This window comes from Actinia tenebrosa, unplaced genomic scaffold (genome assembly GCF_029948245.1).
Source record: "Actinia tenebrosa isolate PJP-AT-01 unplaced genomic scaffold, QUT_ActTen_1.0 PGA_scaffold1__47_contigs__length_23844297, whole genome shotgun sequence".
In the NCBI taxonomy this organism is placed as follows: domain Eukaryota; kingdom Metazoa; phylum Cnidaria; class Anthozoa; order Actiniaria; family Actiniidae; genus Actinia; species Actinia tenebrosa.
Window position 1 is genome coordinate 15,906,640 of NW_028292578.1, and position 22,597 is coordinate 15,929,236.

The 22,597-nt window shown below is 38.0% G+C and overlaps 1 protein-coding gene and 2 pseudogenes across 4 annotated transcripts; 1 reads left to right on the forward strand and 2 right to left on the reverse strand.

Moving 5' to 3' along the window:
- The first annotated feature begins 253 nt into the window (after nt 1-253).
- On the forward strand, nt 254-22,562 carry LOC116308084 (serine beta-lactamase-like protein LACTB, mitochondrial). Its single transcript, XM_031718445.2, has 9 exons — nt 254-574; nt 1,130-1,379; nt 1,962-2,146; nt 18,338-18,380; nt 18,711-18,796; nt 19,017-19,246; nt 20,428-20,594; nt 21,272-21,433; nt 21,705-22,562. Exons 1-9 carry the CDS (start codon nt 254-256, stop codon nt 21,905-21,907), a joined length of 1,647 nt encoding a protein of 548 aa, XP_031574305.1. The 3' UTR covers nt 21,908-22,562.
- On the reverse strand, nt 3,086-4,814 carry LOC148909962 (steroid 17-alpha-hydroxylase/17,20 lyase pseudogene; annotated as a pseudogene).
- On the reverse strand, nt 9,014-15,579 carry LOC116308086 (steroid 17-alpha-hydroxylase/17,20 lyase pseudogene; annotated as a pseudogene). 3 transcript variants are annotated; one of them, XR_016120233.1, is made up of 2 exons: nt 15,481-15,579; nt 9,014-10,696 (listed from the first exon to the last, which is right to left on the reverse strand). The product of XR_016120233.1 is annotated as a steroid 17-alpha-hydroxylase/17,20 lyase pseudogene, transcript variant X2 (transcript). The 3 variants fall into 3 exon arrangements; XR_016120234.1 differs by lacking the exon at nt 15,481-15,579 and adding an exon at nt 13,981-14,090; XR_016120232.1 differs by lacking the exon at nt 15,481-15,579 and adding an exon at nt 12,461-12,564.
- Nucleotides 22,563-22,597: the final 35 nt, after the last annotated feature.

Here is a 22,597-nt window from a genome sequence, read left to right on the forward strand (position 1 = left end):
AAAATGCAAAATCCCCATACATTCTGGGTTAGGCTTCATGAATTTGCAACGTCTCCTGTGATTGGTTAGGTTTAGGGGCGGGGTTGGGGAAAGGTCATTGTTTTCTATTGTTCTACACATTTACGCCCTCCAATAGGATCACATCCTGCAAATTTGTGAAGGACGACCCTACTTTCTCTACTAATGCGGAGCTCGGGCTACCTGCGCAAAAATGGTGCTATTTTAATACTGGGCTCCCTGTGTGTTAAGTAATATGGCGGCGGCCACGACAACATTTGCATCGAAGTCGAAATCTTTCGTAAATCAGTCATTCTTCTTACCCACTCGTTTACTTGCATTTCGTAACACAAACCTTACTTGTTTAGCCATCAAGAGACAGATTACGGGTCTTTCTAGTGGTAAAGAAGTGTTGTTTAAGAGCCAAAGAAGTTTCCGAAGTGTGTTCTTGGCGTTCGGGACAGCTGTGTCGCTAGCTTGTGTGCTTGTTCTTCGAGAACGAAATAGGAAAGTAAGATGCGAGGAACAGGCACTTGAAGATGTTAAATCTGATGATTCAAAGCCTACATCTTCAGACGTATCCTTTAAAATGGGAAGAAAGCGTTGCTTCTTAAAACGGCTGCGAGCGAGACTAGGAGCGCAGCCCAAGTTGCAACTGCCCGCGAAAAACATTGGTGGACAATTACGTCTCCTCAAACTTAAGGACCAATAAATCTCCAGTATTGTGCTTTTTTTGCCTGTTTTTCGTATTGATAGTTTTCACAACCGCCATGTTGGATGAATTTTAAAAAAGATTTGTCATTAGTCTCTTTTGTTATGTCGTCCAACATGGCCTCCGTGTCCTTTGTTATTTCATTCTCTTGGGAATGATTAAAAACCAGCAATAGAATAAAAGAAGTACTAGATTAGCTGCACCATCCTCCCAACAACCCTTAAGCCTGGTTTTCCCCAGCATGAGTGCCAGGGGAGCTTTTGTTTCTTAGTGAGATAGTCTACCAGAAGACTGCAGAGCCCTGTCATTCTTACTGGGCACTTTGACAAGCATGCGTAGTGAGAATTATGACTGGATTCTGGGGTTAAGAGTTTAAATAAATTGAAATAGAGAGGTCAATTAATCCTTAATAATAACAAGCTTTGTCCCAGAACAAGGTTACTAGACCCTGTCTCCTTGAAGGTGGCCATAGAGGAGTCTCGCGTTTTCCTTCAACAAGTCAGTGAAGAGACTGGTGCTCCAGGCTTAGTTGTGGCTGTCAGTATTGACGGCAAGCTGGTTTGGAGTGAAGGATTAGGATATGCTGACCTTGAAAATAATGTTAAATGCACACCTAAGACAGTCATGAGAATAGCAAGCATTAGCAAACCATTAACAGCAGCTGCTGCAGGTAATGTATTTAATTTCATGACTGGTATTTTAAGTGAGGTCTATTGCTGTTAATGATGATTATAATGATAAAAAATACAATATGTACAGCAGAAGCAGAGTTCCTTAAAATTGCTATGGAGCTTCATTTAGGAAAATATAGCAGATTAGGATGCATAAGACTAAAAGTATAGGGGGGATGCTGAGATTTGCAAAATGTAGTGGATATTAGCAAAAAAATGTGTGTATGGGGGGGGGGGGATGGGGAGGCTTTAGCCCCCAGCACTTCCCTCTTTGCAATACCCTTCATAGGTAGAATACCATTTTAATTTTGCCTTTCACAGTTGTTGTCTGACTTTGAGGGGTTTTCTCCACATACTTTTCCTCCCTCTGATTTCTCCCTCTAAAAAATCAGCATGTAGTTTGAAAGTTGCGCACATAGAATGTTAAATGTAGTGGTAGTGTGTGTACCTGAAAATGGGCAAACTGGATCAAACCTGTATTTATAATTATTTGCCCCAATTATTACAAAGGGAAATAAACAGATTTACATCTTGAAGGAAAGTTTTATAATCATAATTAATTCCAATCCTCATTTTTTCAGCTAAGCTTTACGAGCAAGACAAACTCGACATAGATGCTCCAATACAGAAGTATGTACCCACATTTCCTCAAAAGTTCTACAAAGGAAAGCAAGTTACCATAACAACGAGGCAGCTGCTCTCCCACCTTGGGGGCATCCGACATTATAATAAAAATACTCTGCCAAAAGAAGACTGTGAAACAAAGGTAAACAATCATGTTTATATTTTTTTAAACAATTGATTAAAGTAGTAAAATACATCCTCATACATTTAATTCTAGTCATATGGTATCAGGCTCATCTTAGGATATTACTGATTACATTATTTGATGTTGTATTGTGTGTTCATGTACAATATATAAGGTGCTCATTCAAAAAGTCTCCAAATAATGCCGCATGAAAAAAAGCAGCAAACAACCCTGGAATTAAAATGTTCCAAGAAGAAAAAAACGTAATTCAAAGTAAAGTAAAATATCTACTAAATCAGCTAAAATATAATAATAATGATAATTGATATTTTTAAAGAGTACTTTGATTTGTGTATTAACCATTCCGAGGTTGAGGAAAAAACTGGGTCAAGTTGGTAATGCAGTGCATTTAGGGGACAAAATAGACGTCATTTTGGAAATATATCCTCTCAATTATTCCCATTATGCAATGCAATGCAATGCCAACTCGATCCAGTTCTTCCCCAAACCTAGGAAAACCTAACCTAACCTAGGAAAACCTAACCAAACCTAATGAAAACTTCAAAGGTACCTAAGGAAGGTTATCTAGGAGGAAGCAAAAAAGGTATATTTCATGTCACTGGCATAAGCCTTCGTTATTCATGTGCCAACCAGAGATCGATTGGCCGGTGACAAAAAAGCAACTTGTGACGAGCTTTTGTGGAAATGGTTGGCATATTACAGTGCGAATTGAAAATCCGTGGACACCTAGAAATATTCCAGGAATGTTCTATTCTTTGGCCCATCAGAATTGACTTTCTAACCACAAGATAACGGAAAGATCATTAATAACGCTTCTGATGGCTATTAAACATTTTTTGAAGTATTTCTACACTGTAGGTGCCCACGGTTTTTCGATTCACACTGTAACACCACAACGATTTTGCTAGTAAACATGAAGTATCGAAAATGAAACATTTAGAAGCGGTCCTCAATCAAGATTTCGTAATGCTTAGGAGTATTGACCAAGCGCCCCTCTCCTTCTAAATTTTCTAATGAACAATTCGGGGCACGCTTGATCAAGAAGCGGTGTAATATCTTGGACGCCACCAAGAAAACGACCCTTTTAGCCATTGATTCTCCAATACACACTCGCCGACCTGCACCAAAAGGCAAATAAGCTACATTATTGACTGCAAAATGACCATTCTCATCAATGAACCTGGTTGGATCAAAATCATCTGGGTTGTTCCAGAACTTCTTATCGTGGTTTAGTTCCCAACCATTGATTAAGACCATGGTGTCTTTAGGGATGAAGTAGCCGTCCAAAGTCGTGTCTCGTGTAGCTTTGTGTGGTAGTAGTAGTGGCACTAGGCTAGAATAGCGCAGGGTCTCTGCTATTGTCGCCTGTAGGTAGTGAAGATTATCTCGGTCATTCAACTCTGGTTCGCGCTCACGACCTACGACGCGCTCGAGCTCGGCGTGGATCTTTGCTTGAAATTCTGGATGTCGGGCAAGGTAGATGATCATCCAAATAATAGTAGTAGTCGTAGTTTCCTGACCAGCGATGAAGACATCCTGCATAGTCATGATCACGTTGTCTGTTTGGATCTTTTGCTTAGCTGTGCTGTCTAGTTTTTCTTCTTCGAGTTTAGCCTTGAGTAGTGCGTCAGTGAGATCTCGTATTTTACCCTCTTCGTACGTGTCTACGTGTTCTTTGTACTTACGGTTGAGAACTCTGTCTCTCGAGGCGATAATCTCGTTGAAAGCCTTGGTGTGTTTGACTGGGAAGTGAATAAGCCATGGAAACAGGTCTAATACTCCTCCAATCACCCAAGTGGCGTTGTGGTTGTTCTCTGCTATCTCAAGGAACTCTTCATCATCGATTTCGTACCTTTCACCAAACACAATGGCACAGATGATGTTCATGGCTTTGATTCTTTAGCTTTGAATCTGAAGATTTACAAAAAATTATTGCATTAGGGAATTGCTACTGCATTAGGAAATTGCTACTCCTTGGGCTGAAAGGATTAGAGAATTGATACTGTGAAACTAAGACTCGGCATCACATATGAGTCAAGTTTCTCAATTTCCTTTATTCGAGGGTTTTCTCCTGTGTGAAATCGCCTATAGAACCCGGCATCTCGGCCTTTTATACAGGGATCCAAAACTGCGAACGTCGAAGCGACAATAAATATAACCTACGTACCACAGGGTACACACTCTTGAACAACTTTACAAACCTTTTTATCAACTCTTCAATTTCCATGGCGACTTTTTCCTCGAGTTTGGGAGCGTACATACGAAGAGCCGAGTGTGTAAGCTTTCTCTGTAGCACCAACGTCGGGTTGAAGTCCGTGAACCCAATTCCCTTGGATCCCCTGGAGAAGATATTTCCAGTGAAAGTAACAGGGCGCCCTGAAAAGTCATCCTTTTTAGACATCATTGCTTCACGTGCAGATTGGACAGAGTTGATGACCACGACTCTATAACCTTGTAAATACACGGTGAACAGGTTACCATATTTCTTAGCAAGCGCACTTAAGGCACGATGCATTTGAGGCATATAGCTGATGACGTTGTAGATGTTTCCGATCAGTGGTAGTGGTGGCGGGCCTGGCGGAAGGTTCGAGGGTTCTCGCAGGCGTCCAATCAAGTGTTGTAGTAGGATTATAGTGATTATAAGGATAATGCCTTCTAGAATCATCTCGTAACGGCTTTAGGTACACCTACAAAAAATCGGTATCATTAATTGTATTGGAAGTGGAAAACATATTCTTAAATCTTATTCTGCCTAATCTTAAACTAGAGACAAGAGAAAATGAACTAAGAGAAGGAATCCCCGTGCCCCATCATGTGCACACTTCGATGCTATTTTTAGAATCTGTTTGCTAACGTTTTCTTGTGCTTTTCTTATCTTCAAATCTGCCCTCAAGATGACAATGTCGGTCGAAAGCTTTGGAAAATAAATGTAAAATTATTTCAGAAAGTTGAACAAATTACTACTTCAATTTCCTGTCGTATTTGCCAATCTTTCGACGTGCACATTCATATCCAGGGCAGAGTCGAAATAAAGGAAAAACCCCCAAAACGTAAGCAAACAGCGTAGAGCGAGCGCGCGCAGTAAATGCGCGGGCAGAAAAAAAATGGTTTAAAAATAGCATCAAACTGTGCATATGATGGTACAAGGCTATATAGAGGTAATTCCTTCTCTTAGTTCATTTTCTCTTGCTAGAGACCTTTAGCATCGTGTTTACCGCTAACCTGTAACCGCTAGGAATCAGGCCCCGAAAAACATCCGCAAACACGAAGAAGCAATTGGCATCAATGAAATTTAATATGGCCTCTCTTCCAACGACAACTTCGTTATGACGTCTTGATAAATGTCGAAAGTTCGAAGAAAAACGCCTGACGTCGAACTGCAGATTGAAGTTTGCGAGACTAGCAAGAACTTCTTGCTAAAGGTCTCTACTACTGTTTCATTAGAAACGCCGACGCAACTCACACTAGTTTTTAGCCAGTTATCTCTTCTTTGTTCTTTATGCTTATTGGTCGATCACAGCGGGTCGACCAATCAGGAAAGAGATCACAACAAGCTTTATTCCTTATAACAGAGCGAGAAAGGAATAACAAAATTTTACCCATGAATTCGAGGATGGGTGCTCTAAAATGAAAAAAGCATTTAATCGCAGTAATCTTACACCCAGGGTACTCTTCTATTAAAAATCATAAAATAAAATGCAAACGAAAAATTTATAGGCCATGACTTTGCATCCTATATGTGTGCACACTTTACAAAGACACACTTCCACCAGCATTTTCGTTTGTTTCTAGAACAGTGGTCACAGTCACTGAACCGAAATTGTCATATCTCATTAATTTATCGATGTTTCATGTTCACAAAATTACTATATTTGCCTAAAACTACAATCGTAATTTTGTTATTCTAGCTTAGAGCAAAGGTGATGCGTCGATATTTTAGTCTAGCTTTATGTGTTCAAACACCATTGGAAAAAAAAAAACAGATTTCTGAATTTGCTAATGTTCTATGAAGCGTAGACTCAAAATCATTGCAAATCATTATACAAATCATTATTATAATTGGTTCATAAACAGCTTGATTGCATTTACATCAAGAAAAGTCGAAATTCAAAAATAATGTTTTGTTGTAAGTCGTAAGTCAACAAATCTTATCTGTCAGGTTAAAAAATAAATAATAATAATAATGTGAAGCCAAAGAGTTTATCAAGTAATTCTTTAGTTCTTAAATCTTCTTTAAAATTCTTCCCAGAAACTGGTTAAGAATAAAACGTTTTTCGGGACCTTTGATTATGTTATCAATGATTTGCAAAACCAGATTTTTCAGAGCTTATTATTGCTTTATTTTAGATGGTAATGGTGACTGGAAAAATTCTGTTTTCGCGAGATTTCTGTAGGTGTCCACTCTGCTATGTGCGATCGGAGGAGTACGAAGCTACTTTAAAAAAACTTCGTTCTGCATACTAAAATAATAAATCTCTCTTTTCAAGCATTGAAATCGCCAACAAGAACATATGCCGGACTAGGAGCTATTGTCTCTTATAACTTGGAGTATTATTTTGTAATATCAATATGTCGAACTGAAGTACCTAAACTACGCCGGAATATTCGTATTACTAAGTTAATCCTTCATAAACCATTGAAGCATAGCTAAGATAAATTGCTAAGTAATATGATATAATATGATAATATAACATCATTACTATCTATCATGATATGTAATTTATCCAAGTATTGGATGTGATTGCTACATTTTCACATCACTCCAAAAGACTCCATCTTTATGCATGAAATCCTTTAAGTACTTTTTACTAACTGGACTCTTAAGAATCCTCATTAGATGTCCCGCCTTAACATTACATGTACAGAACGTAAAAATAACCTCCTCTTAAGTTCAAGTAATGTAGATGAAGATTTTTCTAATAGCTTTGATAAAGTAGTTGACTTCACCTCTTCGTCGAACTGATTCTTAAGTTTTGGTTTTTGCGAGCTTTTTGTATTTGTTAGATTAACAATAATGCAAATGTCGATCCAAGGCCAGGGTTAAAGTATGTTCAGCGTTTGGTTAAAGTAAACACAAGTGACGCTGGTCGTAACACCAGGAGTTCACTGAAGTTCTAGATTTCAGTTGCGGCAAAACGGGAGAAAATAAGCTTTCCTTGTTCTCCCAAATACGGCAAAAATAGGACATGAAAGAATTTACCAACCGTAAAATGATTCAATGTTCTGCGCGATTCGTTTCCTGCCCTTTTTGGTCAGTGCCGCTCCGAACTTAAAATGTGGTACTGAAATTTTACATAAATTATTCTTGGACTGAATTGTCCTAATTCACTATTACGTCACTGCTTGTTTATGTGGGGTATAGAATCGCCAAATTTAATAGAAAATTCAACAAAATTTGCTCCTAGCCAAACAGTTTAATCTAAAATGGCCTGGTTTTCAGAAATAATGTGTGTTAATACGTACTAAAAAATATTATGAGCGTTTGTTGGCTATTCTACGTCTCTTCGTGGATTGATACGGGTTTTAGAACAATTTTCGGTGAATTTGCGTTGATTTGTCCCCGTCCGACGACCATGATCCTTTACGTTTAAACAATAGGTTGTTGAAAATTGCTTTGATGTGACGTCATAGTGAATTAGGGCAAATGATGGGTTGCAAGCATTCTTAATAAATAAATTTAAGTTTTCTTTCTTTTCAATAAATTTCGACATCACCTTGTCAAAGTAGTATAACAAATTGACGACGCAATTTATCGTCAATAAGAGGACAGACACATGAAAAACTGATGTCAATTTGTTTTTTACAATAACAAAAACGATAAAAACTTCTCATTTTTAGCGATCAAAACAACCAACGGAAAGAGCGCGCGCTCGTTGACGTCAGCTTTATCTGTCTGTCCTCTTATTGATGATAAAAACTAACCAATCAGCGCGCGAGAAATTTGTAAGTTATTGTAAAATGATTAATATCTGTTATTAGGGAATCAAGGGAGGTCACCTCTGGAGTCATTGGGTTCTATTCCTAGACTTGGCATCACATGTAAATAGAGTCTTTTAGGTCTTTCCTTTGATTCCAGGGATTCACTCCGAGTTGTACGGTTTTCCTCATCCGCAAATTCTCTAAATTCCAATTCGTTGTGTGAATTAGGTTGCTATCAATAGACGTCACTTCCGGTAATAGCTCTTTTTTGATGGCTTGTAGAATCCTGGAGGTTGTTTTGATCTCTTGTTTTCTGGTTTGATGGCGTGAAAATAGTCAAATACAATAGTTTGAGGACTTATTTTGATATGTTTTGACTTAGCATCCGCTAGTTGCCCCCAGTCAACCGCTTGTTTGCCCCCAGTCAACTCCAAAAAGTCACGTGATTGATAGTAGCAATAAAAAGTGCAGCAAAACGTACTGATATGGTCAGGTCGGGGCGCAAGTTCCTGATTCCGTCTAATTAACATCGTCTCCGCCTCGAGCTACACTATACAAAACAGTATTCCTTTATTTCGTTTAAAAGAAACCCAGTGCCAGCATCTCGTGCATTGTGATTGGTTCAAAGAATGTCTTCAATTCCGTACCGTGACTGTTGTATGTCCGAGCATTTTTATTGGATAAGCAGTAATATCACGCCCTGTGATTGGTTCAAAGAACGTCATCTATGCGGCCGTGACTTTGCCGTGTGTGCTTTCACAGTTGTGCGAAAGTCCTCACTAAATTTTAAACAAGAGCAAACGTTGAAGTCAAAATTTTTATTTTAATATTTTTAATTTAGTAGTTAATAGTTTTACTCACTATACTGTTATTGAGGATTCACAGCCCTTATGCCCCCCACCTTTCTTGAGACCTAACCCTTCCCCCCTTCCCCCCATCCCACCACTATCACATGCACACACACAGACACTCGCCAACGTAAAAGGTGAAGGGTGTCATTTCCTCTGTATGAGTTCCTCAGATGCATTCTATCCTTTTAAATGAAGATTCTAAGTATTATTATCTATTGAGTGTAATATTAACTTCAGTTGCAAACAACACCGTTACTATGCAGCATCAACATTCCTCTTTCTCATACACACTTCAAAGGGAAGGGGCGTACGCACGATGCCATCTTTTCCTGCTGGTTCTTTGAACGGTTCCGTTGGCGCCTTAAATTCAAATTGCTGGAGTAGGCCACAGATGAAGAGGAACATTTCCTGTCTCGCCAGCGCTTTGCCAAGACAAACCCTTCGTCCAGCACTAAACGGCATGTAACTAAGCTTACTCGTTTCTCGCATCTTCCCATCAGAGTCAAGAAACCTTTCAGGAACAAACTCCATAGGATCTTTCCATTGTTTCTCGTCGTGATGGATGGCCCAGAGGTTTAAGAAAACGACAGTGTCTTTGGGGATGGTGTAGCCTTGAAGAGACGTGTCCTTCGTTGCCTTGTGGGGAATAGAGAGAGGAGCCACGCTTGATAGCCGCGAAGTCTCGGCTAGTACTGCCTCCACATAGGGAAGGTTTTCTTTGTCTTTGAGCTCTGGTTTTCGATCAAATCCCACCACTTCATCCAACTGGGCATGAATTTTGGCTTGGATTTTGGGGTGCGTCACCAAATGCACCAACGTCCACAGAATGGTTGTGGTGATTGTCTCGTTACCTGCAATAAACACGTCTTGCATGGTCATGATCACGTGATCATCTTCGATGACGTCATCAGATTTCATATCCGTCTTCTCTTCGTCTAGTTTGGCTGTCAGCAGCGCATGTGTCAGGTCACCTGTCTTGCCCTCCTTCAAAGTGGCGAGGTGTTCGTGGTATTTGCGGTTGAGAATTTTGTCTTTAATTTCACAGCATTTATTAATGTCTCTCACCGCCTGGATTGGGAAGTGGATCAACCACGGAAACAACCCGAGTATGCTCGTCGTTTCTCCCACTCTACACGCGGTGTCCGTAAAATACACGCACTTTAGAAACTCCGGGTCCTCGACGCTATACCGCTGACCAAACAGCATGGCGCAGATGACGTTCATGATGGATAGCTGGATGTCGTTCTTGAGGTTGGCAGGGTTCGACCCATACGCATTCATTCTCTCCACAAGATCATTTAGTTCAGTCTGTACGACGTCTTGTACTTGTGGGCTGAAGAGACGTAGTGCTTTGCTGCCGATTTTTCTCAGCAGTTTCAGTCGCTCAGAATAATCACCAAACACAATATCCTTAGAATGACGGGTTACGTAATCGCCGGTGAACACGTACGGTCTTCCCGCAAAGTCGTCTTTCTTCGTCAGTAGTGCTTCACGTGCAATCTCCGCTGAATTTATAACAACTGCTCGCTGTCCCTGTAGGTAGACCGTAAAGATATCGCCATACTTTCGCCTTAGATCACAAAACGCCAGATGCATGTATGGCATAGAACTCATGACGTCTAAGAGGTTACCAACCAGAGGTAAAGGGCGAGGTCCTGGAGGCATATGAGGTGGCTCTCTGAGGCGAGTGATGAGGAAGTGCAGAACGATTCCAGTGACTACAAGTAGTACAATTTCTAGTATCATCTTGTTGGTTTGGTATTTAATCCAGAAATACCTAAAAACAATAGGAGTTTAACTATAATTGTCATCATATAAAAATTGAATCACTATAGCCCGGTTTACACGGGCCGGGACGCAAATGTAAACGCTATTGTGAAGTGCAAATGCAAACAAGTTAATTAAGGTAAACTGACGTACATTCAAAGTAGTACTTGTATACATCAAAGACATTTTTGGTCTTGCGTTTGTGCACATGATCTTACGTTCAAAATGTAAACGCAAGCACAATTTTAAAAAAATAAATGAAAAAGTTTCCATTCTCTACGCTTGCGTTTGCGTTACTCTATTTGGTTGTGCTTGCATTATTTTGCGTTGCTCGTGTGAACCAAGTTAATCTGCGAAAAATAAAAAGGAAAGTTGATACAGAATAGATCTAGTACGAGTCAGCCGAGTATGACGAAATCGCATGATCCTATAGGATGTGTTTTCAGATCAGTTCTAATATTGGAACTCTTCTTGGTAGCAATAATAACATACACGTTGCGTGTTCTCAAATACACTCAATGTCGGGGGATCAAAAAAACAAAAAATTGAAGCCGATACTCTTTTTGGGAGATTCAAAAGTCTACAAATTATCCCTAGAAATGTTTGCCTAGAAGTTTTGTAATAATTTTCGGGACTGATATTTCAGGTATTTTTATTCTGATTCAATTACTTCCCGCGCTTAACATTCCTCTAATTTTTTGCCAATATTGTTTATCGGATTTCTTTTTGAAACTGCTCAATGACACACGGTTTTCAAATCAAAAATAATTAGATTTGTGTTGAATTAGTTCACCTTAATGCAATTACCTACACAGCTACGCTCAAATTTCTAATTTCAACATCCAAACGTTTTGAAGCAGATGTTTCAGTCTCTCGATGATATTGGTGTTGAAGCTTTCTGTTTTTCCTTCACTTGTAGATTGCTTGTTTGTTTGCTTGCTTTTTGTTATAACAAATGTACACTTTACTCAAATCTGCGTCTCTTCTCTTGCGGTGAAATAAAGGGAAGCGCAGTATAATAATAATGATAATGATGATGATTTTATATAGCGATTTTATATAATGATTGTTTTATTTCTCTTATTGTTCATTCGAATCATGCAAATGTTTGTCGAACCACGCTATAGAATATAACATTGACCCTCATGATTGTCCAAACGCATTATAGATTGTCAATGATTATGCTAATAGCACTAATGAATTTTCACTTTTGGGTAAATGATTGTCCATAAATGCAATTGTTTGTCATTTGGTGTTATTGAAGTTGAATTTCGCGCACAAGAAAATACAATCCGCGCATATGAATGTACAAACGCGCTATTGATTGTCCATTGATGCCTATGAATGTACACGCATATTCAAATATCGTTATTGAAAGTTGATCCGCGCTAATGATGTTACTTGTGGTGTTGATGAAAGTACATTACACGTTATTGATACAACTATTGGCACAAATGAATGTACATTTTCTCTTAATGAACAGCAAAAGGTGTAGTAAAAGTTAAAATATTATACAAAGGTATGAGATATATTAAATAACGTATTTTTTGAATAAATCAGTTTTTAGATTTTGTTTAAAAGTGTCAATTGATTGGCTGGCTCGTATATGATATGTTAAATCGTTCCAAAGTTTGGGAGCACAAGTTGAGAAAGCTCGTAGTCCATAGGTTTTCAGATTATATTTCTATACTCTATTAGTATATTACTCTGCTTAAGTATATTCTCTTAAGTGTAGTTTACGCAGGGACAAAAAAAAGTTGCAAAGCTTACTTACCAATATCACTATCAGTCTTGTTCGCAAGAACTTACCACGTTGGTAAAACAAGACTAAAACCTCACGTTTAGATGGTGCTTTTAATTGAAACACGAACAAACGCCCACTACAGACAACGATTACACCTCATAATGAGCATAATATGAGCAATTTTGCCTGAAGCGGTAATCGATAATAGACGGTGCGGAAGGAGGAAGGAGGAGGAGAGAGGAGGGGTAGCGGATGGAAATAGAAAAACGTCCTTGAAGCATTTGATCCAGGTTATTTTACATTGACTCTTAGGATTCGTAAAATATATCTTCTAATATTAGAAATTTTAATTTGTCGTTGCGAGGATGAGTAAAGAATGGACTGTTACTTATTTCATACATTTTTTTCCTTTCCGCTTTGTTCACTCATTTATATTAAGTGATGCATCATATTAAGTCGAGAATAAGTTAAATTCTTATTATTAGATGTAAGTAAGTTCTACAGTGTTATTCTAGATAAACACCGATTAAGGTGGCTCGATACAATAATTTTGAAGCACGACTCCTCTACTTGTATTGCAAACTGCGCGGCACCAGATATACCTTGGCCAAATATGAGTTTACACTAAGCGTAGGGATAGATGGAAGTTCTAAATCGTGTGTATTTCGTGACCATCGGACACGCCCAGAAGGCACAGTGACGCCATGTGATTATTTTTTAAATCTATTTTTTGGCGTAATCTGACCAGACCCGGAGAAACGGAGTTCACTATCTGAAACATACTATGGTAGTCTTCAAGGTCAGAAAGTTTCAGAGATTTTCATTGTTCAGTTTTAAAATTATTCGAGTTTTAATATTTTTGGATCGTGAATCTATGAAATATCAACGGAGTCCCGTGATATCCATCAAAATGCATTAATTTCGGTCTTTGACAAACTATTTTTACGATATTTTCGCTTATCAATGTAGTAACCAGTGATGATGAGAAATCGAGATCAATCGGTTGGCCTGATTGCAATTAAATACAAAATTAGAAAAGTAAGCATTTTTCGCCTTTATTACACATATTGTTTCTATTCACGGCGCCATAAAAAAACAAATCGACGAAGAATCTTTTTCTGCGCGACATTATGATTAGTTTGGGCATTGTACTTATTGCTCCTGAAATTTCAAGTGAGTGGAATTTTTAGAAGCCCTTCAAATACGAAAAATAACATTGCACGCAATACATATCTGTATCGCCTTGAATAGAGCCAGATTTTCGGGGTTTCCTTTGTTTGTTTTGTTATGCAGCGCTTTTGTTTTTAAAACTTCACATGTTGAACATTCCATTACACTTGTATATCATTAAACACATGAATTACTACCGAACAATCGCCGAGCAATTAAATTCAAGTGATTAAATAGTACGAAAACAAAGATGGATTAAAACAAAACAAAAACAAACAAAAAACGGAATTCAATAATGCAAGAAGGCTAACTTAGGGCATACACATAACACTTCATTACCTGCTAAATGATTCTACTATCTGTCATTAATGATCACTGACCTTGTACAAACACAGCTATACCCGCTATCACACAAGTTAACTACTTCAAGACCATCACTTCAGAGATATCTTTGACCAAGATAAGTCCTAAAATTGTATTTGAAAATTAATCACATCCGATGATGACGCCGGCAAACTGACGTGAAAGTTAACCTGAATGAAGTGGATGAAGAGAAATTGCCTCGTTTTTTCTTTCAGTCTTCCAAAGAAATATTTTATGTGCATAAACAATCCATGAGATTCAAGAGGTGGTGCCTATTGCTGGGTTTCACTAGACATCATTTCCTGTGTCGTGCAGAATGATCATCAGCTGAGTCATAAGTTTTCAACAGAATTGTTTCTGGTTGACAGCACGTGGTGGTCAGTGTTTGACCACCATTTGGAGTAGATAATGAGATTCGAAGACTTTTCTCAGCTAAGTGAAATCAAGCAATTCTTGGAGTGCAACCACTCAAAATCCCTTGAGATAAATCACAATGTAGGAGCCGCCATTTTCGTTAAAATAACAAGAGAAGCTAATGATGAATGCTTTGCGGTTATCGTCAACCAACACGGCCGCTATGACTTATGACATTATGTTCTTATTTCGTTCTAATCTTCTCTTCCCAGATATATTTGACCTCGTTTTGTTACTCTAACCCTTCTTAGTGAATCGAGAACTCTTGATGTTTAGTTTGGCATCACCGTCTCTATTTCCAACGGTGATAATCACCTTTACAGCTGTGCTGCTGTGTGGTCGTGAAAAAACATCATTGTTTTATTACTAACCTCATGCAAAACCAGGCAATCTCTTATATAGATTTCGATTTTTGATCATATAATTTTGCTAATGAATCTACATCACAATTTTCAGGAAGCCATTTCAAGGTCAAAGCGCCATGTATACTTTTTGACTTTCAAATGGCTTTTCAAATCAATAAATGTGATTGGACATTGTGTATTCTCTTTCTTTCTATTTGGTTTAGATAGGAAGCTAGTTTAATGAAACTGCATTTTAAGTTTCCAGTTGGGAAAAAACACTATAATACTAGCAAATCTGATTTAAGATCCTTTTTTTCATTCGCTTCAGTTGTAGTTTTACTTTCTATCTTCTTCAAATAATCAAAATGTTGACTATAAATCAATCAATTTTCCTTATGGTTCAAAAAGTTGGCTGTAAAATACGAAACTTATGTTATAATATTTTGTTTTAGTGTGTGCTTCTCCGGCAAACCTTTTAAAAATCAACTAAACTGCACACGAAAAATTTTTTTTAGCAAATGAGTTGCGCAATTTTTCAGCCTGGGCTACCAACATCGTTTGGGTAGCAGATTTTGTTTCCAGTTTGCCGAGACGTAGTTTAGTTCGTTTAAATTTGTAATAAAATTCCTCAACTAATTGTAGCAATGTTTTTCTTTATATCAACCGTTGCAAAGTATTTTCGCCTTTTTTTTTCTTCTTTTTGCTGGTGTGGTAACGGTTAATTCTGCGCACGGATAATTGTAAACTTTCTTGTCTTACCTGTATGTTTTCGTTTCCCGCGTTTGTTGATGGTCTTCCTGACGTACAGTAGCTAGAAACTCTTTACAGAGAGAGTGGTTTGCTTATATAATAACTGGCGAGCGGTTTAACTGAGAGATCTTATATCTTATGACCAGTGGCTTATCGTTTAACAGTAAAATGAGGTCATCCGAAGTTATGGTAGCGAACAACTCGACGCAAGGGGTCCCATTGTCTGCTAATAATGATCAAGCAGAGGAACTCATTCTTACCTTTAAATATACCATAGAATACAATACGACTGGATCGATTCGTAACACAAAGCCAGAAGGGAAAACTAAACTACCTCATTCCAGAACACAGCTGTTACACACTATAGGTTTCGCTTACAGTACCTATATTCGTTTCTATAGTAACATGAATTAAGCTGGGTAGCCGAGTGGAATCCGCATACTACTTTGACAATGTGATGACGAAATTTATTGAAGTCACTGAAGTCACTGCTAGCTTGGTCGTTGCATGTGGGTGTACGATATACACAAGATTGTAGTTTTTTATGAGTAGTGTACTACTACTACTAATTGTAACCAAGTTGAAAACTGGTTGAAAACATACTGGTTGAAGATTTAGTCGAGTTTGTTGCGTTACGTTTGTACTAGCCATATTTGGAATGATGATGTAAGTGATCACGCAACAGTATTCGTAATTTGAAAAATAAATCAGTTCTGCTCCAGATTTTGTGCTGTTTAGTTGTGTTTTTGTTTAGTCCAAGTTTTAGTTTTAGTTTCACTTCTTTTCCTGCGACCTATCTTGGAAAAGACCTGCAATGAGTTTCATCATCTTTGCCGTTCAACATCCACTTGGTCACATAATAATAATAGTAATAATAATAATAATAATGATAATGGAAGCTTTATTTCATATTTTGTTTTTTATTTACAATTGTAAATCTCACTACAAATAGGTAATTTGCAACTGATTACTTGAATTGAAAACACACACTAATAATAATAATATGGCCTATGAATGAAATGGCCTAGCTAACGCAGCATTGCAGATTTCAGTTATATAAATGACCTTTCCAGAATGATTTCAAGTCGAGCTTGATTTGTCCATGCATTTTCTGTGTTTTATCAAGTCCAAGCTTATCCAGGAACCGTTCTTCGCCATTCAATCAATATTAGCAAGGTCAATATCAAACATCTTTTTTTTCTTTCATTTATATCTATCTCTAAGTACTTTTTAATTAAATCAATGGCCGCTATATTCTCACATAGATTAATATTATCCAGATAATCATCATCTTGACAGACATTTCATTAATCGAGCGTTAGGTTCAGATAAGCTGGTCTTACCTCTCCCGTGTTAAGCCAACATTAATCTACCCCTAAACCCAACCGAGACCCCCTCTAGCAGGGTGCACTGATAGTAATATAAAATACCTCAGTTTAACGATTTTGTCAGCTGATCAAAATTCACAATAAATGTTCCAACTCACTTTGCTTAGCAAGTCAGCCAATCATTAGTTAGCATTTTATAAACAATGGTTGACGTGTGTACATTTATCATGACCACTATTCGATATTTAAAAGCTTTAATGCGATTGCGGTAGTCAATAGGGTCCAAAACCTAGGTCACTCGCTTGAGAAAGAAAAGTTTAATAAAGTAAAGTAACCGTGCGTCGCACAGGGTGTTAAGTAGGCCTCATGCTAAGACTAATGAAAAAGATAAAGAATCCTTCTACTACAGGCGGAAAAGATCTCTCATGTTCGAGAAGAATACTCCATACCATTAATGCCGTTAATTATTTCCGCGAGCTCGTAGGATGTACGTTTACTTTCGTTCACAAATCTGCTAGAAATCTTCGCTCGTCTTCTCACTTGTTGCTGTCTTCAAAATCCTATAATCTCAAGTCATATGGTCTACGTTCTTTCTCAGTTGCTGCTCCGCTCCTCTGGAACACTCTACCTTCTTCGATTAGAGATATTTCTAGTTTATCTTTATTTAAATCTAAACTCAAGACTCATTTATTTAAGTTAGCTTTTTCTTTATAATCATATTATCTATCTTATTTATTTATTCCTTTAACGTTATGTTACTAAGCGCTTAGAACAGACTTGTATAAGCGCTATATGAGCCATATATATTATTATTATTATTATTATTATTATTATTATTATTATTATTATTATTATTATTGTTATTATTGTAGGAAAAACTTGCGTTTTGGACTTCCTGACTTTATTGTACAATGAAAATCAAATACACGGTAGATTGATTAATAACTCCCGCGAAGGAGCTATACATCAGTAATTAAAACTGATTCTACCAGGAACGACAAAGTTATAATACAGAGTTTCTGTTTCTCCTCACAACACAACAAGACAACACAACGATCTCTCTTGTGTCTCTGCTCACGATACAATCACGTCACGATACAATTACGTCAAAATACAATCACGTTATTTTCAAAATTACGTCTATGGTAAAGTTATGTTATGTTGTATTGCTACTGTAACCGGGGCCACTTGCATAGTTAGACAAGAGAACCAATCAAAATGTAGAATGAAAACAATGAATTCCAACTTTGGGTAGTGGAGCCAATCAGAAACCTAGACTGCACGAGAATTGTAATTTGGCCCTGGTGTTCTGTGTAAACAACTAAAAAGCGATCATCATTTTCTTGTGGGAATAAAAAGATATGTTGAAAGACTATTGTTTTCTGTTGATTTCTGATTGGCTACACTACCCAAAGTCAGAATGTACGTATCGTTTCTATTCTACAATGTGATTGGCTCTCCCTGTCTAAGTGGCCCCAGTTATAGTAGTTGCACTGTAATGCGAAAAGTATCAGACTTTTATGGGGTTTTTTTTTCAGAAAGAAGATAATGCTGCGACTAGTAATCAAGACCAAGAGAAAGGTAATAATAGTCATCACCATCATTTTGACCACCTTTATCGTCACAATCTTCATCACCACCATCATCATCATTAATTACCACCATCGGCTCATCATCTTCAACATCATTACCGTCATCTTCACTATCATCGCCATCGTCATCGCCACTGATAATCATCATCATCACCAACGTCATCATAGCTGTTATTACTACCATCATCCATCATCATCGCCCTTACCACGCCCTTGTCACGGCATCAGTATTAACATCTTTGTGAATGGTAAAGTTGAAGGAAAGTTAAAAAAGTCGGTGCATTAATCAGTGACATTTACATTCGATTTTGTTACTCAGATAATACCGAAAAGCTGTCAAAATCCGAGAGAAAGTCTCGGAAAGAGAACAAGAAAGAGTTTGACAATGAAGAATATTATATCAAGGTACATAGAAATAGTCTTCAACAGTACTCAAATCTCACATCAATAACTCCAATATTAAAATAAAACCGTTACAAAAATGTACATAGATGATTCAGATGATTGCAATAATATTCTCTGGTCAATATCACATGACGGGCAGTGTTTGCCTGTCCGATGGTAAGATTCATGAGATCCATTTATGTCTCAAGATTTTTCATGTTTTATGTCTTATGACACCCAGGACCCAAAGACAATCATTGAGTCTCTTGCGCTGTTTCAAGACGATCCCTTGGTCGGAGAGCCTGGGGAGAAATTTCTGTACACAAGTCATGGGTACACGATGGTCAGTGCTGTAATAGAATCGGCGGCTCAAGAAGACTTTCTTTCATACATGAAGAAATTGTTCCGTGAGTTAGGAATGAATAACACGGGGCCTGAATTCAATCATCAAATTATTTACAACAGAGCACGGTAAGTTTGGCCATGTGTGACGTACAAGAAGTGTTACAACATGGCTGCCCTGTCTTTCAACTTTTAGTGACTCAAATCTCATCAAATCTCCAATTAAATTAATAATATTTTTGTTATTATATTAATTTAGAAATATTCAATAAATAAATATTAATGATATCAAGAAATTAATTATTCATCTGAGAATTAAAGATAAGTTTTGACATTTCGTAAAATCTGAATGTAAGACGACTATGAATGTACCGGGTGACCTCGTTTTTACAGCCCATCAAAAACCAGCCAATCGTTACGCAGGAAGAAATCTGATCAGGTGGCCCATCCAAAAAAAACATGGCGACCGAAATCAGAAAAATTACTCTGAATCTTTGCTTCCCTAGCTACGTTACGGACTAGCAATACATTTAAAATTCTACCTATTTTTATAACGAATACCTATGGGTCAAATGATACGTTGTTGTTTGAATTAGTTTATAAAATTATCGTAAAATGATAGCTCTTTGTTCGCCGATAAACAACTTAAACTAGGACCGCCTGATGAACTACTACAATCCTTTGCGCGCGTTCCCCAAGATCACCTGGTAAGGCGACTTTGAATGTCAATTGTATAACCTAACAACTCAATTTACGCACTAATTTATTTAAGTACTATGAGCTAGAGCATGCGCAGATGTGGGTTGTTCACGTTTGTACCTTACTATATCTTTGAAAGTAACTGCTATCTCTTACATATTCTTTGCCACTTCTTTAGCTATACAGTGCTTTGAGACGAGAACCACTCTTGGGCTGTCTATGTCAGCACTATGTACTGCAACCATTTTCAAATTTGTGTTCTGCCTTGAATAGTTTATTGATGGTTTTCAACCATTCCCACGGGAATTAAATAACAAAAGACACGGCGGCCATGTTGGAGGATATAACAAAAGAATTCATTGACAATTCTTTTGTTAAGTTCCTCCAACATGGCCGCCGTAAAAACCATCAATACAGGCGGATTAAGAGATGGCATTCTTACTCATGTTTTTCTACTCATAGTAGCAATTCTTAGTTTTCACGTTACGGCATCGCAGCCTTATTAGTGCTATTTAAATAAATTAACTTCCTTAGTTAATACCACCAACATGGCTGCCATATCTTTGTCGTTTCCCTCTCTTTGGATTGCTTAGAAATGGACTATATTTCAGGTTTTACCAACGAGACAAGAAGAATGGTCTTGTGAACGCTCCGTACGTCGACAACTCGTACAAGTGGGCAGGCGGTGGCTTCATATCAACAGCAGAAGACTTGGTGAAATTTGGCAATGCTATGCTGTACTCGAGCCAAGTTGGTCACGATGATAAATTGCTTCCAGGTTAGCGAAAATATCTTTATATATGCGTTTTATAGTAGGTAAGAGTTAATTACCAAGGACGGAGGCAATAAGCCATATACGTCCAGAGGGCCGCAGGCCCGAGGGATGTATAGGCTCATTGCCGACGTTCGAGGTAATTAAGTATTTTATTTATAAATTGAGAAGGTTTTCTATCAAACTGGTGAAGTCTATATATAGTTATTAACCGGGTTAATAACTAACTATATATTGACCTCGCATTTATAATGAGGGTAATAACAAAAATAAAGCCTTGTGAATAACAAAGAAAACCGTGTCAATGAGAAATAATTTTCTATATGATCGGAAACATACAGTACCGATACAGCACGTACACTGTACGACATGCCGTAACATCTAACTTCCCATTAGAATGGTTTTCGTATGAGTAGGAAACATACGGCACTGACGTACAGCACGTACACGGTACGACATGCCGTAACATTGGAATGGCTTCCCATAAGAATGGTTATCGTATGATTGGATACCATACGGTACTGACTTACAACACGTACACGATACGAAATGCCATAACATTGAAATTGCTCCTGATAAGTACGGCTATAGTACGACTACAAATATCAACCTTACAACATGTCGTACGAAAATCACTCTACCTATCGATAAAACGTAACTTCTTCCTGTTGTGTTGGTTTTAGGAATTCTGAAGCCTGAAACAATAAAAGAAATGTGGAAAGAAGTGGATAGGAATAAAGGTACAGCCCATAAAGATGGTTGGTATGGCTGGGGATGGTATGTGTTATCGGATAAACAGACCCATGGAGCTTGTCGTCACGTAAAGCAAACTATCTTCCATACAGGTAAAATTAGTGGATGGCTTCTGTTTTTGCCCATTCTTACTTCATTCTTCCTTCATATTTTTTTCCCCTCGTCCATTTCCTTCTCCTTTTTCATCTCCCCCTTCCCCTCCCCCTTCCCCTTCTCCTCTCACGTCTCCTTCTCCTTCTCCTCCCACGTCTCCTTCTCCTTCTCCTCCCACTTCTCCCTCCCCTTTTGCTTCTTTTTCACCGTTTTTCTCATCTATGGGAAACATTACCCCCAAGCTAAAGAGATTTCTGTGCTTTTGATAAGGTGGAGCGGTGGGCGCAGTTTCAGTTCTCCTGATTCGCCCTCATTATCATACCCAACCCAGCGTTACTTCCCCACCGACCCCTCCAGGGGGAATCGTTGTCTCCATTATCATGAACCTTCAAGAAACTTCTAGAAGTATACAAGCGACAGGAAAACAAGTAGCTGACATATTTGAAGAGAAATTAGAAGAAATACGTGAATAGAATAATGGGACAATGAGACTGGCTCTCATTTGAAGCGAATGGTTGTCGATCGATCCGACGACTACACGACGGATGATCGATTAGATTTTCAAAATCTCTGGAATCAGGCCAGGAAGACACGAGTGAAAAACGTCTGCGCATGCTCTGAATCCGTATGCAAATTAGTCAAAACATAAGTAAATTTGACTTTCAAACATGGCTGATAAATTGGACTTCACCAAATGCCAAAACTTAGTGCCCATGCTTAAAACGTAAGACTAATTCTTTCATATTGTGTTTGTTAAGACAGTATCTGGGTCTGACAAAAGTATACTCTCGAACTTTTTTGTATACTTGGAGAAAACAAACATTTATTTTCTCACTCAAACTCTTCAAAATTCTTAGAAAACGTGCTGAAGTGCACGCATGCGCAAACGTTTTTCCCTGGTGTCGGTCAGGAATGATGATCGATCTGGGTAACGAAACAGGGTAACGAAATATTGATTTTACTGACGTTACATGTTATCGATCACTTACGTTACCTCAAACTCGGTTTTGGGATAAGCAATTTACAGGACATTGATCATATGACTGTTACTGGGAGGCCAAAAAAACTTCCTTTATTCAAATAACTTGTGGATTACTCATGTCATATCCAAAACCTTTTCCAACTGAATACTTTTAAGATTTTGATTTTTTTTTTAATCGGGG

Bases quoted from the DNA above. Each gene is read 5' to 3' on its own strand.
- LOC116308084 (XM_031718445.2), top strand. From the start codon at position 254: ATGGCGGCGGCCACGACAACATTTGCATCGAAGTCGAAATCTTTCGTA. The intron at 575-1,129 runs GTATCCTTTAAA...AATAATAACAAG, and splicing joins CAAAGCCTACATCTTCAGAC to CTTTGTCCCAGAACAAGGTT. The intron at 20,595-21,271 runs GTTAGCGAAAAT...TGTTGGTTTTAG, and splicing joins CGATGATAAATTGCTTCCAG to GAATTCTGAAGCCTGAAACA.